General features: G+C 34.4%; 1 protein-coding gene across 1 annotated transcript in view; it reads right to left on the bottom strand.

Moving 5' to 3' along the window:
* The window catches only part of LOC149798563 (uncharacterized), a 258,625-nt gene that overhangs the window by 165,781 nt on the left and 69,875 nt on the right, over positions 1–22,969 (bottom strand). The window contains exons 23-36 of the mRNA XM_089957207.1: positions 20,735–20,848; positions 19,960–20,076; positions 19,091–19,210; positions 15,892–16,005; positions 15,616–15,732; positions 13,394–13,507; positions 11,513–11,635; positions 10,134–10,250; positions 6,880–6,993; positions 4,724–4,837; positions 3,660–3,779; positions 3,020–3,136; positions 2,387–2,500; positions 1,557–1,670 (exon numbers count right to left, since the gene is read on the bottom strand). Of these exons, the coding sequence (XP_089813333.1) occupies positions 1,557–1,670; positions 2,387–2,500; positions 3,020–3,136; positions 3,660–3,779; positions 4,724–4,837; positions 6,880–6,993; positions 10,134–10,250; positions 11,513–11,635; positions 13,394–13,507; positions 15,616–15,732; positions 15,892–16,005; positions 19,091–19,210; positions 19,960–20,076; positions 20,735–20,848 (1,629 nt within the window). The remainder of the gene's footprint in view (positions 1–1,556; positions 1,671–2,386; positions 2,501–3,019; positions 3,137–3,659; positions 3,780–4,723; positions 4,838–6,879; positions 6,994–10,133; positions 10,251–11,512; positions 11,636–13,393; positions 13,508–15,615; positions 15,733–15,891; positions 16,006–19,090; positions 19,211–19,959; positions 20,077–20,734; positions 20,849–22,969) is intronic.

Here is a 22,969-nt window from a genome sequence, read left to right as displayed (position 1 = left end):
CCAGAGCTCGAGCAGCTATATAGTTTTTGCTTTTCAATTTTCTGCTGTGGCTCTCTGCTTCAAGAAAAACATTTTTCAGTGGCCCATGGTATCAAAAAGGTTGGACAGCACTGATTTTATGTGATAATTACTGAAAGTACAGTTTTTGCCTGTCCATCCACTGGAGCATTTACATGATAATTACCTATGGTACAGTTTTTGCCTGTCCATCTACTAGAGCATTTACATGATAATTACCTATGGTGCAGTTTTTGCCTGTCCATCTACTGGAGCATTTACATGAAAATTACCTATGGTACAGTTTTTGCCTGTCCATCTACTAGAGCATTTACATGATAATTACCTATGGTGCAGTTTGGGCCTGTCCATCTACTGGAGCATTTACATGATAATTACCTATGGTGCATTTTTTGCCTGTCCATCAACTGGAGCATTTACATGATAATTACCTATGGTGCAGTTTGGGCCTGTCCATCTACTGGAGCATTTACATGATAATTACCTATGGTACAGTTTTTGCCTGTCTATTAACTGGATCATTTACATGATAATTACCTATGGTGCAGTTTTTGCCTGTCCATCTGCTGGAGCATTTACATGATAATTACCTATGGTACAGTTTTTGCCTGTCCATCTACTAGAGCATTTACATGATAATTACCTATGGTGCAGTTTGGGCCTGTCCATCTACTGGAGCATTTACATGATAATTACCTATGGTACAGTTTTTGCCTGTCTATTAACTGGATCATTTACATGATAATTACCTATGGTGCAGTTTTTGCCTGTCCATCTACTGGAGCATTTACATGATAATTACCTATGGTACAGTTTTTGCCTGTCCATCTACTAGAGCATTTACATGATAATTACCTATGGTGCAGTTTGGGCCTGTCCATCTACTGGAGCATTTACATGATAATTACCTATGGTACAGTTTTTGCCTGTCTATTAACTGGATCATTTACATGATAATTACCTATGGTGCAGTTTTTGCCTGTCCATCTACTGGAGCATTTACATGATAATTACCTATGGTACAGTTTTTGCCTGTCCATCTACTAGAGCATTTACATGATAATTACCTATGGTGCAGTTTGGGCCTGTCCATCTACTGGAGCATTTACATGATAATTACCTATGGTACAGTTTTTGCCTGTCTATTAACTGGATCATTTACATGATAATTACCTATGGTGCAGTTTGGGCCTGTCCATCTACTGGAGCATTTAAATGATAATTACCTATGGTACAGTTTGTCCATCTACTAGAGCATTTACATGATAATTACCTATGGTGCAGTTTGGGCCTGTCCATCTACTGGAGCATTTACATGATAATTACCTATGGTACAGTTTTTGCCTGTCTATTAACTGGATCATTTACATGATAATTACCTATGGTGCAGTTTTTGCATGTCCATCTACTGGAGCATTTACATGATAATTACCTGTGGTACAGTTTTTGCCTGTCCATCCACCGGAGCATTTACAAAACAATTACCTATGGTGCAGTTTTTGCCTATCAATCAAGTGGAGCATTTACATGATAATTACCTATGGTGCAGTTTTTGCCTGTCCATCCACTGGAGCATTTACATGTGTAAGATCCAGGATTATCAATACAGACTCCACCATTTTGACAGGGATTCTTCAAACACTCATCTACATCTGAAAAAAATACAAATACCTCAAAAAATCAACATCTTTTATTTTTTTAAAATCTCAATGATAAAACACTTAGCACAGCAAAATTATTACAATGTTACATTGTCATTTTTATATTCAGAATATCTTTTGCTGATATAAGTTGGGAAATATGAGTTATTTAGTCTTGTAAAAAGGTGGATTGATGTAATATATTTTTGAAAAAATTAAAGCAACAAAATTTTTAAAATCATTTAAGGTATATGGGAAACATCTTGCATGTTTTAAATTCTCACAACTTTGCAGTGTAATCACAACTCCCAGAAATTTGACCTTGCACAATGAACTTAAATTATTGGACAAAAATTCCAAATCAACAAGTGTACAGTGAATCACATTTTATGCCAGATGGAATGAAGATAAATCAAATGCCACACCCATTGTTTATATCAAATAAATATGTGTGTATACTATATAACCAACTCAAGGTTACACATTTTCCTTTTGCAGTTAATCACTGCCATTAATGGGTACATATTAAAAAAATCAACTCAAGGTTACACATTTTCCTTTGCAGTGGCTTTAGCAATTGACACACTGATGAGGGGAAACTACTGAACAGTTACATTAACATAAATGGGAACTGGTTTAAAGTACATGATAAGAATACAAACATCTTGTTGATTTCCCAAATTATGGAAATGTCATGCTTGTACAAATTTTTTAGTTACAACACTTACTGGTACCACAGTTGAACCCAGTCCATCCTGGTGGGCAATCACAGCTGTAACTTCCTACTGTATTATTGCACACTCCTGCATTCATACAAGGTATTGTTGGGCACTCATTCACATCTGTAACAATGTACAACTTCTATTAGCTCCATATAATAGAATTTGAAAAATTAACAATTACGCTGGAATATTACCTACTTGCCTTAGTTGTCTCATCAAAACCTTCTGGTTTTTGAGCTAGCAACCAAGAAAACAATTATAAATCTAAACTTGTTTTCACCTTCATCCTGAAAATGGCTGGTTTTGGACTGCTTGGCAGGTGGAAATTTAGAACAGAGAAACCAGGTTTGAAATCATCTGGACAGTGCAATGTTATGACAGGCCAAGGGACATATATGGACAGTACAATGTTATGAGAGGCCAAGGGCATATATAGACAGTGCAATGTTATGAGAGGCCAAGGGACAGATATGGACAATACAATGTTATGAGAGGCCAAGGGACAGATATGGACAATGCAATGTTATGACAGGCCAAGGGACATATATGGACAGTACAATGTTATGACAGGTCAAGGGACAGATACCAAACTATATATGTCTTGCAAAGTGCTAAAGCATATAAGAAAATAACACAAACCTGTGGTACAATGCTGATCTTGCCATCCTGTGGTACAGATACAGGTATAGGAACCATCAGTGTTGATACAGGTTCCCCCATTCTGACAGGGCTTCAGGGTTAAGCACTCATCTATGTCTGAAAGAAATAAACACTGATACACTGTAAATGAATGCATTTGTTTTATAACTGTCAAATATTCAGTGTACAAACACTCTGAAGACAAGTTGTACATGAGGGTTAATAATAATGGCTTTATTTACACAGAGTGAAACTAAATTTTTGTGAAAGTAACCAACCTTGTGGCCATCTACAACATATATATTTACAGAATGGTTACAGACTCATCAAACATACATACATCACTCTCCTCACTCTTAACTCTCTCTCCCTCCCCCCTTATGCATATCTGTCTAAACTTAAGTCATATTTCCAAGTAAAATACAAAGCATGCATTTATTTGTGTAGGATAGTTAAACTTTTAATGCCTGTATGCCCTATCCAAGAGCTCGGACTACATTATCAGAAAAAATATCTTGCTAAATACATTTTTAGTTAATCCTAATTGAAAACAATATTTTGGTATTCTACTGTCTCTTGAAAAAGCCCAATTATTTTAGCAACAACAAATAACATTTGCTTTTACTTAATCAATGCTTACCATCTCCACATGTCGGCCCCTGACGTCCATCAGGACAGGTACACTCAAAAGCTCCCTTCAAATTGATACATGCTGCACTATGTTCACAGATTCCAATGTATACAGTGCATTCATCAACATCTGTAATAAAGGATGACAACACTCCAACTAATATTATAAACTACAGATTCCAATGTATACAGTGCATTCATCAATATCTGTAATAAAGGATGACAACACTCAAACTAATATTATAAACTACAGATTCCAATGTATACAGTGCATTCATCAATATCTGTAATAAAGGATGACAACACTCCAACTAATATTATAAACTACAGATTCCAATGTATACAGTGCATTCATCAATATCTGTAATAAAGGATGACAACACTCCAACTAATATTATAAACTACAGATTCCAATGTATACAGTGCATTCATCAATATCTGTAATAAAGGATGACAACACTCCAACTAATATTATAAACTACAGATTCCAATGTATACAGTGCATTCATCAATATCTGTAATAAAGGATGACAACACTCCAACTAATATTATAAACTACAGATTCCAATGTATACAGTGCATTCATCAATATCTGTAATAAAGGATGACAACACTCAAACTAATATTATAAACTACAGATTCCAATGTATACAGTGCATTCATCAATATCTGTAATAAAGGATGACAACACTCCAACTAATATTATAAACTACAGATTCCAATGTATACAGTGCATTCATCAATATCTGTAATAAAGGATGACAACACTCCAACTAATATTATAAACTACAGATTCCAATGTATACAGTGCATTCATCAACATCTGTAATAAAGGATGACAACACTCGAACTAATATTATAAACTACAACACTTAAACTAATATTATAAACTAATCTACAGACTGTACTGGTATGTATGTATGTGTGTGTATATGTATGTATGTAAGTCTGTGTGTGTGTGTGTGTGTGTGTGTGTGTGTGTGTGTGTGTGTGTGTGTGTGTGTGTGTGTGTGTGTGTGTGTGTGTGTGTGTGTGTGTGTGTGTATTTATGTATAAACATGTAGATGCTAATACCCTCAGTACAGTTGACCCCAGTGTAAGCCTTCGGACACTGGCAGTAATAAGAGCCTGGAGTCTTGAAGCAGGTTCCTCCATTCTTGCAGGGTTCATTTCTACAGTAATTTTCCTCTAAGATGAAAAAGAGATGACACAGAGATGACTAGTTTTAACCAAAAAGTACGCTAGATGATTTACAAAACAACCAAAAATGAATGACATGGTTATAAAGGACATAATCAATAATAATTATGAAAATTTGTGTACATTTAAAAAATGCTGATAATATGATGCTTTTTAATAAGTAAATTCTAATACATAGCAAATGTAATTTGTGTTTTGACTGGCTGAAAAATTGATAGCTAATATAACATGATATCTGATTGGTTAAATATGATAAATTTGTGATAGTAAAATTAATTATATATTGATATAATTTTTACTACTATTGTAACATGAATCTGTCACATGGTGCAATGGAGAATGTGTGACATCATGACTCTTGAACACAGTATCATGGAGAATGTTGTAATGTTATGACTGTATCAAAGACAATGTGTGACATCAGAGCTTTTTCTGTGACACAGTACCATATTGATGAATGTGTGACATCATAACTTTCTCTGACACAGTACCATGGAAAATGTATGAAATCATGACTCTCTCTCTCTGTGACATAGTACAATCAAGAATGTTTTGATGTCATGATAATACCAGCAACATAGCACCATGTAGAATAGCATATTATGGGATTCACAATTTCAAAAATGTATTATAAGGGGTGGGGAGGGAAAAGTCTTGTGTTTTGAGGATATCATGACATCAACTGGTAATTGTACAATCTATTAATGTGCAGCCAATGAAACTCAATGTCCAATATCAATACCACCATCAGCTTCATAAAATCCTCAAATACATGACCGTTATCTCTAAATCTACCCATCAAATCCTCAAATACATGACTATTATCTCTAAATCTACCCATCAAATCCTCAAATACATTACTGTTATCTCTAAATCTGCCCTTAATATCCTCAAATACATGACTGTTCTCTCTAAATCTACCCATCAAATCCTGAAATACATTACTGTTATCTCTAAATATGCCCATAATATCTTAAAATATATGACTGTTATCTCTAAATCTGCCCATTAAATCCTCAAATACTTGACTGTTATCTTTAAATATGCCCATCAAATCCTCAAATACATGACTGTTATCTCTAAATATGCCCACCAAATCCTCAAATACATTAATTTTATCTTTACATATATATTTTAAAGTGTTTGATAATTGATTTGATTGCAAATTAGATATAAAAATACTGCAACCGAATAAAACACTCTGCATGAATGGATAGAGAGAGAGAGAGAGAGAAACAAAGGTTGACTGACCAATAGACACACACACAGACAGGGATAGGAAGGGAGAGAGAGAGAGAGAGAGAAACAAAGGCTGACTGACCAATAGACACACACACATACAGGGATAGGAAGGGAGAGAGAGAGAGAGAGAAACAACAGCTGACTGACCAATAGACACACACACAGACAGGGATAGGAAGGGAGAGAGAGAGAAACAAAGGCTGACTGACCAATAGACACACACACAGACAGGGATAGGAAGGGGGAGAGAGAAAGAGAGAGAAACAAAGGCTCACTGACCAACAGACACACACACAGACAGGGATAGGAAGGGAGAGAGAGAGAGAGAGAAACAAAGGCTGACTGACCAATAGACAAACACACAGACAGGGATAGGAAGGGAGAGAGAGAGAAACAAAGGCTGACTGACCAATAGACACACACACATACAGGGATAGGAAGGGAGAGAGAGAGAGAGAGAAACAACGGCTGACTGACCAATAGACACACACACAGACAGGGATAGGAAGGGAGAGAGAGAGAAACAAAGGCTGACTGACTAATAGACACACACACAGACAGGGATAGGAAGGGAGAGAGAGAGAGAGAGAGAGAGAGAGAGAAACAAAGGCTCACTGACCAACAGACACACACACAGACAGGGATAGGAAGGGAGAGAGAGAGAGAGATACACTAGACTGAGTGAAGGATTACTATAGGAGTATTTTATTTTGCAATTTATAGATTGCACTTTAACTTTATATATATACCAGTCACTTGGTGAGAAAATGCAAGATTAATTATTGTACCTATCTCACAGTGAATCCCACCATATCCTGGGGCACAGTTACAGCGGTAACTCCCTTGAGTGTTGATACATGTTGCCCCATGTTTACACGGACTCAGTAAGCATTCATTCTCATCTGAAAAATATTACCAGCATGAAAAATTTGATTTTGTCTTAAGATATATTCTGATGTATAAATAATTCACCACAAAATTCATGGACATAACTTTTAATTTATTATTTTTTATCCATTTTTTTTATTTTGCCAAAACGGATATTTTAATCAGTACTTAATGTCATGGCAGGATTCCTATTGTCTTTTCAGAAGAATCACTGTTGAGTCTTCAAATGTGTGGTTTATAGCAACAATGTAATCCATGGAATTTTATGTACAAAAATACACTGATTTTTTCACAGCATTTGTGTTTAAAATTGGATATTTACAGTGATTTATTAAAACATTTTGTGCTTGGACTGAAGTCATGAACAGCCTATGCATGTAACAATTTATAACTTTGCTAATTTATATGGAGTCAATGAGATATGTATATTATTTCAATAATCACTCTACAGCAAGAGAAACGGTGAACAAACAGCAACCACTGTGTACATTTTAGGCACATCTGTATAAAATTGTTTTGGGGGGTCACCATAAAATTTCATTTAAAAAACAAAAACTAACTTATAAATAACCAACTTGTTTATTTTAATAACTGAGCATTAATATATTATGCAATAATATTGATACCAGGGTTTCAAATGAAAAGAGAAATGAGTGCATAGCCTTAGAAAAAAAGCTGTTGGTCATTGGATGATTTAACTTTAACTTTCAAAATCAAAACTGGGAACAATGAGAAATATTTATCTCCCCCACCCACTTCAGTGAAGTGGTGATACTGTTGTCTCAACATGTCAATCTGTCCATCTATCTGTTGGATGGACTGTCATGTCAATCTGTCCATCTGTCTATCTGTCAGTCTGTCTGTCTATGTATCTGTGATATAGCTTGTCATCACTTGTCCCAGAAAATTCTGATGAAACTAATAGCCCAAAAATGTGTTCGTTGCAGATGCACTATCTGATTTTACTTTTTTCTCTTACTTATTCTGAGGGCATGTCTTCCAAAGTTGTCCAAAAAATCGGAATCATTTGAGAAAACAGCTTATTGCCTCCCTCTCTCAACCTTTTCAAGGGATTTTATTAAAACTTTGTAGGTCAACTGATTTTGTTTGTTTTTCTCTTAAAAAATTGGTCATTCAGATTGTCAATGTTCCTCTAGCTAAATTGTTTGCATAATTTTATTTAAACACTGTAGGCAAGATATGGAGCTGGTGTAGCTTTCCACTGCCTCATTTTTGGGTGTTGCACTGAAAAATTGTTGCATAAAGTGGTATTCTTGAGAACTGAAGTTTAGACTAAATCCTCTAATCACTTCTCCTACCACACTACTTAAAAAGATTTTATTAAAACTGAGTAGCTGGTATAAATGAGTGATACGGTTTCAAATTTTATTCACCTCTTTCTTTCATGGCCAATTCCTTGAGAAAATGTGAAAATAAAAAGGGATATTTTTGAAAATATTTAATGAGATATTTGTTTTAATCTAAGAAAATAATTCTGTCAATCATGATAAGTTCTGTCATCTGCCTCTTTGCAGCTGACTCATCTTTGCATTATTCATTCCCTTATTGTGCTAAAATAGACCACTCATGAATAATGATCTATCAAAAAACAGCATAAATGACTCAAGCAATGGCTCCTAAAGATTATTCCAGAAAAATAATGACTATGTTATTTTATGAACGAAAAGGTAGTAAATATGCTTGATTTTGATCTCAAGTATGTTGATTTTGAAGCTGTGATTTGTTCCTGTGTACATACAGTCCATTTGTTGTTGTTGTTGTTGTTGTTGTGGGGTTTAACGCCATTTTTCAGCACGATTGGCTATACATGGCGGCCAGTATTAATGGTGGAGGAAGAACCCAGAAAACCCCGAAAAGAACCACCGACCCACGAGAAGCTACTGGCAAGCTTTCTCACATGCCCACATTGGCTGAATCTTAGACTCGAACCACCACAGACAGAGGTGAGATGGCAGTGATCCGTAACGAAGAGCGCTTTAGACCACTCGGCCACTCGGGGCCCCCAGTCCATTTGTGAATGTCTGAAAAACTTCATTGCCATAATGGTTTCCTGATACCATGCTGTGTAATAGGTATTAACAAAAGTTCATCAGAATGCTATTTCTTATCTTTCTGTCATGGTATAATCTAAAAACCTTGTACAGATGCTATAGCAGGAAAAGCATGTCACTGTGACCTTAATAGCAGGTCACTGTGACCGTAACAGTAGGTCCTTGAGGTGTTTAATATTCCTAAATACCCAAAACATTTACAACTGTATTCAAAGGTTTAAGAAGCTGAGATAAGTGTAAAAACATAATGTAACTGTTGAATGATAAAATGTGAGCCAGTGACCTACTTTAGCACAAGGTTCGCTGTATCTTCCTATATGAATACGTACATCAACTTCATGACTGTACATACAACAATGTCAGAAAAACTTAAATACATGCAAAACCCTAGTGATGATACCTACAACCATAGCTGTGCCACTGGATGTGGTCTCTATGCATCCCATGTGAGATAACATTGATGATTTGTGAGATATTTTTTGTCTTTACCCACTGACACAAAATCACTGGGTTTTCAGGATATATGGGTGCAATGCATTCAATTTTTCATTTTAAAGGGACAATGATTTGATGCCACACCGCTGAGTAATGTTTGATATTTTTTTCATTCTTACAATGTTTGTTTTTACGTATTTCTAAATATTTAGTCTGGACAAATGAAGGCAGAGACGGCAAATGTAAATTTCTCGAATACGTGTATACTATACTGTGAAGTACTATGTCTCATGTGGAATACACATTGTGGAATACTCTGATGCCTGCAGAACATGTTAAGCCTTTGGAACACTATACGTCTCAAGTAGAATACACTTTGTGGTATGCCCTCTGACTGTGAATACTCTGTCTCATTTGGAATACACTTTGTGGAATACTGTCTCATTTGGAATACACTTTGTGGAACACTGTGTGACTAGAATATAAGTAAAGTTTCCCCAAGCTTTCATTCAAACTAAACAAATGTTTTATGTAGTTTTAAAGGTAGATAACTCTTACCTGTTCTACAGTACTGACCAATCCATCCAGCAGGGCAAACACATTCAAATGATCTTGGCACATTGCTTTTAAAGGTAGATAACTCTTACCTGTTCTACAGTATTGACCAATCCATCCAGCAGGGCAAACACATTCAAATGATCCTGGCACACTGCTTACACATGTAGCATTGTTCTTGCATGGTGACTGCAGGCAAAGGTCAAAATCTGGCAAAAAGAAGAATTTGCGTTTTGACCAAAATCGGATTGCTTAATTAAGAGATTGATTACTTCTGATTGATTGTCTGATTGACTGATTAATTGATTGATTGATTGATTGATTACTTGATTGACTGGATGTCAAGATGATGTATATTACTAATGTACCTATCTTTGGGTACACACACTTCTGTGCTTCATTCACATAACACTAATCCTAGACCAAATCAAATGATTTTCTCCTTATACAATTTTGTAGTCATCCATTACTTGAGCTTGACATGCTTCAAAAATCTTTTAATGTCATCATATCCTGCCACTGAAGTATATCATTATTGTATTTGGAATGATGGCATCTACAACAAATACAGATCCCCCCCCACCATCCATTTCCAATTCACTGCAATACAGAGTTGCACTTATACAAAGTAGCATGTTTACCATGACTAGTTGTGTCCACATAAGCAATAGCAATAGTCCACAGGCAATAGTACAGACAATAGCCAATGAAAAAAGAAAAGGAATTTTCTGCAAGCTGTAACCTTGACCTTGCCATCTGGCAGCATCAACATCATCATGTGTTCATAATGATATTGTAAAACTGTGGCATGATAACATCACTAAATCAAATACATAACAAAATTAGTGTTGTAAGGTGTGCTTAAATGAATAGATTTTTTTAACATTGGTGTCTGCACATTGCATTGCATGCTTCAACCACTGAAGGCAAAACTAGAACAGTACTTAGTAATTACTGAAAATATAATTTATTTTAATCTAAAATCATAAACAATATAACAACAAACCACAATCTATGGGGGTTGGAAAGGTTTCTTACACCTTTACTGTACATGTGTATCAATTAATATGATCATGCCATGCTATTATAAAGATGCTCACAGTCTAGTAAAGAAAGACAATATATAAAATTATAAATTTTTGGAATTAATATATGGTTAAATTTACTCATCCCAAGCATGGGTATAAATCAGGCTGTTTCCTTTGCTGAACAGAAATAATTCTCTGATACCCTCGAAAATGGTAAAACCAAGTTAAAACCACATTTGTATTTCTAAAATAATTTCCTAAATACTATTGATTAATTAACCAATTTGCTGATTGACCTATTGATTATGGGTTCATTGATTGAGTTACTTTTCAAGTGTTTTTATCAAATGTAAAAATATGTTCCAGATAGTTTTGTTTTCTGAATTAACTTTTGATGACATGGTGTCTGCCACTGAAGAAAATTATTTCAAAAAACTACTCACAAGTCTGGCACCTGTCTCCACTCCATCCATCGGCACACTGACAGTAGAATGATCCTATGCTGTCCACACATGTGGCTCCATTTAGACAAGGATTCGTTCCTGATTCTGTACACTCATTTGTATCTAATGAAGATAAGCAGAAAAATAGCTTAAGATGGTAAATGGGTTAGGCGATTTAATTTTAATTTTTGTTTGCTGCAGTACTTTTCTTTCTTTGTAATGTATTTGTTTGCATAACAGTCAATGTTGAAAATTTCATCCCCAAAAAAATGAAGATTTTTTTCATCCCACAAAATGTTTGTGAAATTTCTTTTGATGGATTAAAATGTGGATTTATATACAATAACTGACCTTTAATGATGACAAAGGAAGAATGTTTTTTTTTCCTTTTATTGTAAAATCATTTTTAAACCTATTTATGGATGCTGTCAAAAGACACCTTAGATTCACTGATTTAATTTTAATTTTTGTTTGCTGCAGTACTTTTCTTTCTTTGTAATGTATTTGTTTGCATAACAGTCAATGTTGAAAATTTCATACCCAAAAAATGAAGATTTTTTTCATCCCACAAAATGTTTGTGAAATTTCTTTTAATGGATTAAAATGTGGATTTATATACACTAACTGACCTTTAATGATGACAAAGGAAGAATGTTTTTTTTTTCCTTTTATTGTAAAATCATTTTTAAACCTATTTATGGATGCTGTCAATAGACACCTTAGATTCACTGAATGGATAAATATCTGAATACAGCAGTTATTCATAGCCTGTATATCAGCTGCCAACTTTCAAGCTCTTTGCTACAATGCTGTTGTACAGACCAAGATGTATGCACATATCATGTAACATAACTCTGGCTAGCTATACACATCACAATGTATCCACATACCATATACAAAGCTCTGTGGTCTACTGTACACATCAATATGTAATCATATATCATGTAAGAGTATTCTGTGGCCTAACTGTAAACATCAATATGTATTCACATACCATGTAAAAGGTTCTGTGGCCAACTGTACACATCACTATGTATCCACATACTATATACAAGACTCTGTGGTCTACTGTACACATCAATATGTATTCATATATCATGTAATATTATTATGGGGCCTAACTGTACACATCAATATGTTTTCACATACCACGTAAAAGGCTATGTGGCCAACTGTACACATCAAGCTGTATCCACATACCATGTAAAAGGCTGTGGCCAACTGTACACATCAAGATGTATCCACATACCATGTAAAAGGCTCTGTGGCCAACTGTATACATCAACAAGTATCCACATACCATGTAAATGGCTCAGTGGTCAACTGTACACATCAATATGTATCCACATACCATGTAAAAGGCTCTGTGGCCAACTGTACACATCAATGTGTATCCACATACTATGTATAAGGCTCTGTGGCCAACTGTACACATCAGTATGTATCCACATACCATGTAAAAGGCTGTAGCCAACTGTACACATCAATATGTATTCACATACTATTTAACATGACTCTGTGGCCATCTGTACATATCAAGATGTATCCACATACCATTGGTACCTGACAGGTTTGACTCTTGTGACGTACATCAAGCATCTTTCCATTAGAACCTGACAGGTTTGACTGTAGTGACATACAGCTAACACCTTTACATTGGTACCTAACAGGTTAGACTGTAGTGACATACATCTAACATCCTTCCATTGGTACCCAGGCAAATATTTTGTACTCAGTACCTGCAAGCTTCACTTTTTTAATTATTCATTGTACATATACTTTGGTGTAATGTTGATATTATACTAATGATATCATAGTACCCTGCTTTTACATAGGTATAAACTATACACTATAGACTCTTAAGTGACTAAAAAAACTTACTAATACCACAGTCCCTGCCATGATACCCTGGAAGACATTTACACTGGAAGGACCCCGGTGTGTTCACACATGTGGCCCCATTGGCACAAGGCTGCTGGAGGCATTCGTTGAAATCTAAAGAAAGAGTCAAATTTGGGTATTAAATCATCTACTCTCTTTACTAAATTCTATCTCCAGGACTTAAGCAATGAGTTCAATCACAAATATAAAATATTTTTCTGTTAGCATCTAAAATAATGATATGATGCCTTAACATCGGGGATCAGGTTAGATCCACCTAGAATGTTACAGCAACCAGGCATGTCCCTAATCAGGAAGAAACTGCTTAAACGCAGACAAAATAAAGAATGCAAAACTTTAAAGTGTGGAATTTTATAGTAGTCAAACCTGTCCAAACAGTTACCTAGTCTCAGTGGCTATTCAAATTTTACCCTGGCAAATTTCCTATTAAATGTATCATCTATAATGGTTAATCTGCTTTCCACGGTCTGAGTGACCACGTCTTTCCTAACAAATTGATGGCTTTTAACTGCTTTAAGTGTTTAATGGAGCATGTTGACAGTGACCATTCAGTTCATGCAAATTAAACTTTTGCTTTAAGAGAAAGGTTTTGTTAGAGTAAAGACTGACCATTTAATTTGGGGAGATGGTACCTGGGATTCTTTCGAACAAATTTCCAGACTCAAAATGATTGAAAACATTATTATTGCCCTGATTTATAGAAAAAGTAAATTAATTACCCTAAGGTAACAAAAAAATCCTGGCTTGAAGGACAATTTGAGCACTCATACCCAACCCCAACCCTACCCCCCAAAAATGAAATGGTTGGTCCCTAAAGACATATTATGTGAATGCCAACAGTTCTTATTTTGCTTGTAGTCGCCATACTCTAGTCACATTGTCTGTATATAGTAATGATGTCAGTATGTCAAATTCAAAAGAAAGGTTTATCATTTTATCATTAGGGGCTGGACATTTTTGGGTCAGGTGGGAGGGTAGGCCTAGATTTATGTTAAGATGACAAATTTTACTTCCTGTATTAAAGATAATTTTTCTTTTTCAACTAATTGAATGGAAATGATAAAAAAATTCTAACATTCTGAGCAAAAATATTTTTTTCAAGTTATGTGGGGGTTTGAATTTGTTGTCCACACAAATTTAAGCTCCCTACTCCTCCACTCACCAAAAATTAAATGATTAGCAGATGAACAAAGCAATTCATTTATTGTTCAGTGAGACAGATGTAGCTTGATAACTTCATCTATTTTCCTGTGAAATAAAGTTATCTATGATGAAAAGAGTTCATCTTTCAGAAGAAACGTGAGTTACATTCACATTTTCATTAGGATCATGAGTTATTCAATATTTACAAACTCACTGGAAAAGGCAGGTTAAGTTTTAGTTACTATGCTTCTAACAACAGCAACATATGAATTCTTGTCATTCCCTATGCATCACATAAACTGACTGTATTTTGATCCCACAAGTTTACCAACTGGTTAATCTAGATATTGTTTGAAGTATGAACACCTATTTCTAAGCCTAATTATATAAGCTGGTAAAGTAAAGAGTCAGTCCTTGATTTAACAGTCGCATAAAAGCTGTAAATTAGTATTGATATTTTTGTACTGTCACACAAAACAACAAAGATCAGGGATATATTTTTTAGAGTCAGTGATAATCTAATTTATGATATGGATTAAGGTGAGCAGGCCACAGTAATCTTGTGTGGAACATCAGTTTAGGGAGAAAAGCATAAACATGTATTTTATGATTTTGCTGAATAATATAGATAATAAATCTATCGATAATAATAATAATAATAATAATAATAATAATAATTATAATAGTATTTTCCTTTAACAGTGAACTTGCAAACAGAGGCCACCTGTGTACAAATGTCAGATTGTTTTCTCAACATGTATGAACTCTTACAGATTTGACTTTATCACCATTATTATTATTATTACTTGTTACTAAATTCAGTGAAACTTATTTTCTCTCAGCCAGTTTTTTTCTGCAGACATCTCACATATTTTAGCATCAGAAAAGTCATTCTTATAGTAGTAACCCAACCTCTAAAACTGGAAGCCTAGCTAACACTACCATAATTTTAAGTCCCACCAGTGTCTGGTTGAAAGAAATTTCACTGTTTTTTATCTTGTAAATATTTCTATTCAAAACAAGTTATGTGAATACTCTATACGACTGTACTGACTTACCCATGGTGCAATTGAACCCTGTCCATCCAAAAGGACAAACACAGTAATAGGAGCCAAAAGTGTCCATACATGTTCCATTGTTGCCACATGGATTGGACTGCTCACACTCATTCACATCTGTAAAAATGAATAACAAAATGTGCATAAAATGGTTTGTCAACAAATAACTCATCTTTGTAAGTGTGTGCCTCAATAATCATGTAGGCTGGTCACTAGTCAATTTAAGCTTGTTAATTAAATAAAAAGTTTATAAAAAATTGATGATACAGAACTCACTTTGTCTACAATCTTGTCCCATATATCCAGGGGCACACTGGCAGCGATAACTCCCAAAGGTCTCAATACATGTAGCACTGTTTCCACAAGGGAAGAGGCTGCATTCAGCTATATCTGGAATAGCACATAATAAAAGATTGACACATAATTATTATTTTCCTTTGTATAAAGAAAATGGATCTAACTTTAAAGCTGATTTCACATTCAACAATAAACTATGAATAAACTCATTTTATTAGTTAAGTATGATGGAAATCAGTAATGAAAATAAAATAACAATAATAATGATGATAATAATAATAATGAGTTTATTTAAAGAAGGTGACATAATTTGTTTCCTTTGAGATTCTGTTCCAAATTAACACCCTGAATATCGAAAACGTTTCTTAAAGAGTTCTTTATTTGGTTTTGGAATGGATGGAAATGTGGTTAGCTGAAAGTGATCTTAAATTGGTAGTGTTGCTTTGTTTTCTAGCATGAAATAGTTCACTGCGATATAATGAGGCCAAATTGTTTGAACATTGTGGATAAGTGAAGTCTTTCTCAAAAATATTGGCTCATCTGCTGTGAATATTTTAATATCATTCATTGAATGTTTTCAGCATAATCGAGGATGAATCTGCAAGCAGTTCAATGAGTAACTCCATGTGTCAAATGTTCATGAGCTGTAATTGTGTCAAATGTTCATGAGCTGTAATTGTGTCAAACGTTCATGAGCTGTAATTTAGTCAAATCTTCATGAGCTGTAATTGAGTCAAATCTTCATGAGCTGTAATTGTATCAAATGTTCATGAGCTGTAATTGAGTCAAATCTTCATGAGCTGTAATTGAGTCAAATCTTCATGAGCTGTAATTGGGTCAAATCTTCATGAGCTGTAATTGTGGCCAATGTTCATGAGCTGTAATTGTGTCAAATGTTCATAGGCTAGAATTGTGTCACATGTTCATGAGCTGTAATTGTGTCCAATGTTCATGAGCTGTAATTGTGTCACATCATTAGCTGTAATTGTCAAATGTTCATGAGCTGTAATTGAGTCAAATCTTAATGAGCTGTAATTGAGTCAAATCTTCATGAGCTGTAATTGTGTCAAATGTTCATGAGCTGTAATTATGTCAATTGTTCATGACCTGTAATTGTGTTCAATGTTCATGAGCTGTAATTGTGTCAAATGTTCATGAGCTGAAATTGTATCGAATGTTCATGAGCTGTACTTGTGTCAAATGTTCAAAAGCTGTAATTAGGCAAGAACAATGAATATACTCTTTGCAATTAAAACATCTGAAAAACCAGCAAAGATTATCTGCAGGAAATATTGCAAACTGTGAACTAAAGCCATTAATGCAAAGGAACCTGCTCACTACAGGATCCTTGGCAAAACCCTACAAAACTTACTAGGTGACTGGGTTATCAGGGGAAATAATTCTTCTATATAAAGGTGAAAAAGAAATGTGATTGAATTCCAACATTCCTTAGTACAGTTATGCTGCCAAAATAACTGGAAGATCAGGGGTAAAACTCTTGTAAATGAAATTGTCATCAGTATAAAGCAACACACCAAAATTTAGTAGAAATCCATGCAAACTTTGCTGATAAAATGCTACATAAACCAAATTCAGGATAGCCGAAAATCAGGGGGCATAACTTCTGAAAATTCAGTAAAGTTATGCTGTAGTTAGAAGGAAGGGCAATAAGGTTCCATAGCTCTTTTTAAACAATGCTACTGAACACCTGAAAATCGAACTCATTCAATGTCTCATCAACATTTCTCCAACAACGCTTAGGAATGTTATACTGCAGAAACTGAATCCTGAAGGATGGGCAATCAGGTTACATAACTCCTGTAAATAATGTCATGGAATAATGCAACCAAAGAATTCATAAACTTGAAGCCACAAGCAAGATTTAATTAAAATCCAAAACATTTTGGTGTTGTTGTCTTGCAAAAACAAATGTCAGGAGTTCAAGCAATGAGGGGGACATAAATCTTCTAAATAAGACTATCCCCACAAAGGACACATGTATGTGTATGGGACAATATCCATACCAAATTGCACCAGAAAATGTTGAATGGTTCTTTAGCTATGCCACTTGTAAGCAACACCCCATGCAAAGATATGAAGTTATTTTTCAAGGGCCATAACTCTATCCTAAATGGAGTTGAGACAAAACCCATGAAAGACACATCTTGGTCTTGAGACCATGTACACAACAAATTACATCAGAATATGCTGAATAGATCTTGAGCTATACTAGTTATGTAGATCTGCTGTAGTGGAGATTTAACACTGATGGAAAAAGGGCAATAACTATATCAAAATTGGACCTGAAAAGATGAAACCGTTAAAAAATTACATTGGCATGTTACAGGAAATTCACAAGCAAAGTGAATTCCAGCTATGTTTAAAGGTTGCAGAGTTATACTGGTTATGCTGAATGGTTATGTTGAATGGTTATGCTGAATGGTTATGTTGAATGGTTATGCTGAATGGTTATGCTTAAGTTATGTTGAATGGTTACTAAACAATGCGGGTTTCAATGATTAGTGCTAGTGGAGATTTATTATTGATGAAAACTGGGAAATAACTGTCAAATTTGAACCAGAAATGAAGAAACCTTTAAAAGACATGTCTGCATGGATTATACAGTTTAACAACCAAATGGAATCCAATTATGTTTAGGGGCTGTGGAGCTATGCCAGTTATGAGCCAGATCCCATGTAAAGATATGATTATCAAGGGCCATAACTCTATCAAATGGCATAAATGGCACATCTGTCTTGAGAAAATGTAGACACCAGACTGCAATGGAATATGTTGAATAACTTCTGAATTCTACTAGCTACATGGATCTGCTATAGTAGTAATGTAATATTGATAGAAAAGGGGCAAATAACTCCATCATAACTGTATCTAAAAAGATGAAACCTTTAAATCTAATCTGCACATAACATGTAATTCACTTACCAAATTTCATCAGTTCCTATGTAAGTGTCGCTCTGGGTACAAGAAGTGTTAATGCATGGATTTCTCAAACAGACAGACAGAGGGAAAAGATGGTTACAATATGGCTTTTGAATCTCCATTTGGCGATTTCAACTTTTGGGATTTTGAGCTGGAGTTTAAATCTTGCACTGTTTGTAACTACTATTAATTTTTACAGAGCATAATCAGCCTAAATAAAGAACAAAGTTTGCAATACCTATTCCACAGTTAGTGTCAGTAAAGCCAGGTGGACAGACACATTTATATGAGCCAGGTATATCAACACAGGTGGCTCCATTTAGACAACGGTTGTTCTCTGGGTTGCAGTCAGGCTTGTCTGAAATTATAACATTTTAATAATTAAATACATGAAATAAACTGCAACCTGCCTTAGAGAACATTTGCATATAAAAGACACCAGGTAATAAAGGACATCAATCAGTCATTTTCTTAATTTCATTATAAAAATCATTCTTATTTTTTGGATCACGAGAAAACATAATTAAGCAAGATTAAGTTTCGGAGTCTGACAACATAGCTATTTTGGAATCTGATGTGTATTTGAAATCATCTTTAATTTTTGTCCCATGAAATAATGCATTAATAGACTTTTTGAATGTACAGATAATTTTGTTAAGAATGTCAATTTTACTGCAAACAGTCATAATATAACAACACTAGCAAGCAAGTGACAGTCATTAACATAGCTTACAAATGGTGGTGTTCCGTTACAGATGAACCCATGCTTTAGTTGTTATACCTCAAAGGATGCTTTTAAATTGCATTCCTGTTATCTTAAAAGATAACTAAAATGGAAATATCTTATCCATCTTAATTTAATTATGTAACATTAAAAGAAATTAAAATCTACCCTTTTAAGGACAAGAAGTCTGCCATAGTTACTGTTAGAAGTTAATTACATAGGACCTAAACTAACTGAATAGATTTCATTCAATGACCAGTTTCTCAATATTTAGATTGCATAAATAATGCAGTAAATTGCCAATTGCTATATTGCTAATTGTTATATTGCCAACTGCTATATTGCCAATTGCTATAGTTTGTATTTGAGTGTTTCCTTCCTACCAGTATCACAAAGTGTCCCTAACCAGCCAGGTGGACACACACATCTAAAGGAACCTTGCAGATTGATACAAGTTGCTCCATTCTGACAGGGTCGGAATTCAAAGCATTCATCATTATCTGAAAAGAAGAGATAAAAATGACACAAAACTTACCATCTGAAATAACGAGACCTAGTCAGAGGCAGCAGTTAGTGTATATAAGATAAATATTATTTTTGGCTTAAGAATATCTGGTCAGATGGGTAAAGAATAAATTGTCATAGTTATAAGTTTATCATTACAAATACCACATCTATTCACTTGTATGTCAGGTCCAAGCTATAGAAACTCTGATCTGCTGTTACATAATGCACTGGCAGATCAGGGTCTATCTTTTTCATTTATTGATTACTCCTAATACACTGCATAGACTTTGATCTGCGGGCTCATTATGTGATGGCAGATCTGGATCCATGCAGTTGGATTTGACTTGTATATGAGTCTATATGGTAATATTCAATGATATTAGAACAATCAATGTGATACCTGCAATTTTAAGTTTTAATGTTACTACTATCACTTATGAATGAAAGAAAAGAAGATATCATTCAGGTTTTTCTAGCCTCAAACTATTGACTGCATTCCTATTAGTCTTTAGATTCATGGATGGTAGCAACCAAAACTGATACCATCAAAGGACAGTTCCTTGACCATACTTATCTGACCTTTTACTGCAACTAGTGTTTTACTATTTTTAGTCATGATTAGTGTTGGTTTGACATTTAAAAGAAACTTACCACTCTCACAGTTGACACCTGTGTAGCCATCAGGACAGACACATCTATAGGACCCTGGTAATTCCTGGCAGGTTCCTCCATTTAAGCACACTCCCCGATCACATTCTTTGATGTCTATAAGAGTGTTTTAAAATTAAAGTTGGCATGGATACAATGCTGCAAGGTTTACCTGTGTCTTAAATTCAAACATCTTAGATATGTAGGAAATATAATCATATTTAGGTTGTCCATATTTTATTCTTTTGGCAAGAATATAATTTGCCTTACTGAAATTTTGAGAAACATTTTAATTATTTACAGTATTAAAATATTGTAAGGGAGAACACTTCATTAAAAGCAAGCAATGCCAACTCATTAGTATTCGCATCAGGAATCTTATCTAAGCAGCCCATTCAGAATGCACAGTAATTGTCAAAAAAAATGAACTTCTGTAATCATAACTGCCTGGACACCAGTTATTGTGATAAACTAATCATGATTTCAAAACCTGCCCACTTAACATGCACATTTTTTTAAGTGGCTGTACTTTTGCAAGTGTTACTTAAATCAATTCAACTTCAACTTAAGATCTCCCAAACTCACCTTACAAATCGAAATTAATGCCTAATTCACACATTAGGGCTAACAATGCCTAATGCCTAATTCACACATTAGGGCTAACAATGCCTAATGCCAAATTCACACATTAGAGCTAACAATGCCTTCGCAAATGTTGCATTTCTGCATAAATATTCACCTTCTAATGCATGTAAACATCCTTTTCTGATGATATCTCTAACTTCCATGAGAAATTCAGACTGAGGGAACTAGGTGCACACAGCAGATTGACTCCTAAACCTTATTATTTTGCCTCCCTTGTAGCAAGCAAGGTGCCCATTTTGAATCAAGAAATTGTAAGCAAACATCTGGTTGCTATATATGGTATGTAGTAAACATGTAATTCATGTTTATTTTGTCAGCATTTTTATAATGTTGATATATATAGTGTACTGACACAATTAAAACGTTAGCAAATCCTGACAATGTTTCCACATATGATCAAAGTAATTTTTTATTCAAATAACCGGTACAGTGATTTCAAGTCCAGTATGAAAAAAATATAAAATAAACAGGGTTTAAATAAAGCTTTTCTCCTGCTGATAAAGAGAACTCTTTCCACAATACCTACTGATTGATAAAGACAACTCTTTCCACAATACCTACTGAGTGATAAAGACAACTCTTTCCACAATACCTACTGAGCGATAAAGACAACTCTTTCCACAATACCTACTGAGTGATAAAGACAATGTTTTTCATTTTTTCATAATACATACGGAGTGATTTGTGATTTATCTTTAACAAATAACTGGTAACCAGCCAGTATTGCATCTTCCAATGTACTATTGCATGCTTAACAATTATGCTCAGGTGAGAATAAATAGTTGATCCATTGCTTACATTAAGGCACTACATTCAACATTGTCAGCTAAAACAATTAACGTAAATACCAGTGTTCTGCTTAAATATTTTCATCATTGTTGTACTCTGACAGAAATTATCAGTATTTTTCTCTGCCTCAACTCTGCTACCATTTTTCATCAAAATGCATAATTTTCATTAAAAATTTATATCAAATGTACAAAATCTTGAATGGTTGGCATCTCTATTGATGTCAATCAAACTTTAACTCATTCAAGATTCATGTTTATGCAACATTCAAAATGGCAAAATGCATTCCCCTGTAAATGACTTAAAAAAGCTTTCCTATAAAACTTAACACAGAACATTAACACAAAATAACAATAAAAAACATTTACACAAAACATACACACAAAACTTAACACAAAACATTAACATCAAATGTAAGACAAAACATAAGCACAAAACTTAACACACAACTTTAACACAAAACACCGACACAAATGACTGACACAACTTAACACAAAACATTAACACACAACTTAACACAAAATTAAAGTAAAACATTAACACAAATTTTCACACAAAACTTGAACACAACACATAAACATTGGTGCCAACACTATTGCTGTGTATAACAATGCATACAAAGATAATTATCTGTAACCTCATTAATTTATTTAAAGCAGTAAAATTCATACATATACAGATACCACCGATGTATCCAAGTTTAAAGGAGACTAGAAATCAAAATTTTCCTTCTACGTATGTAATTCTCTACAGATTTTAATTCGACTGTCATGTTTATAAATTAAATATCGTAAGCGGGTAGTG

This window comes from Sinohyriopsis cumingii, chromosome 5, assembly GCF_028554795.1.
Source record: "Sinohyriopsis cumingii isolate HCF-2022 chromosome 5, ASM2855479v2, whole genome shotgun sequence".
Classification (NCBI taxonomy): domain Eukaryota; kingdom Metazoa; phylum Mollusca; class Bivalvia; order Unionida; family Unionidae; genus Sinohyriopsis; species Sinohyriopsis cumingii.
This window is presented reverse-complemented; position numbering and strand designations above follow the sequence as displayed.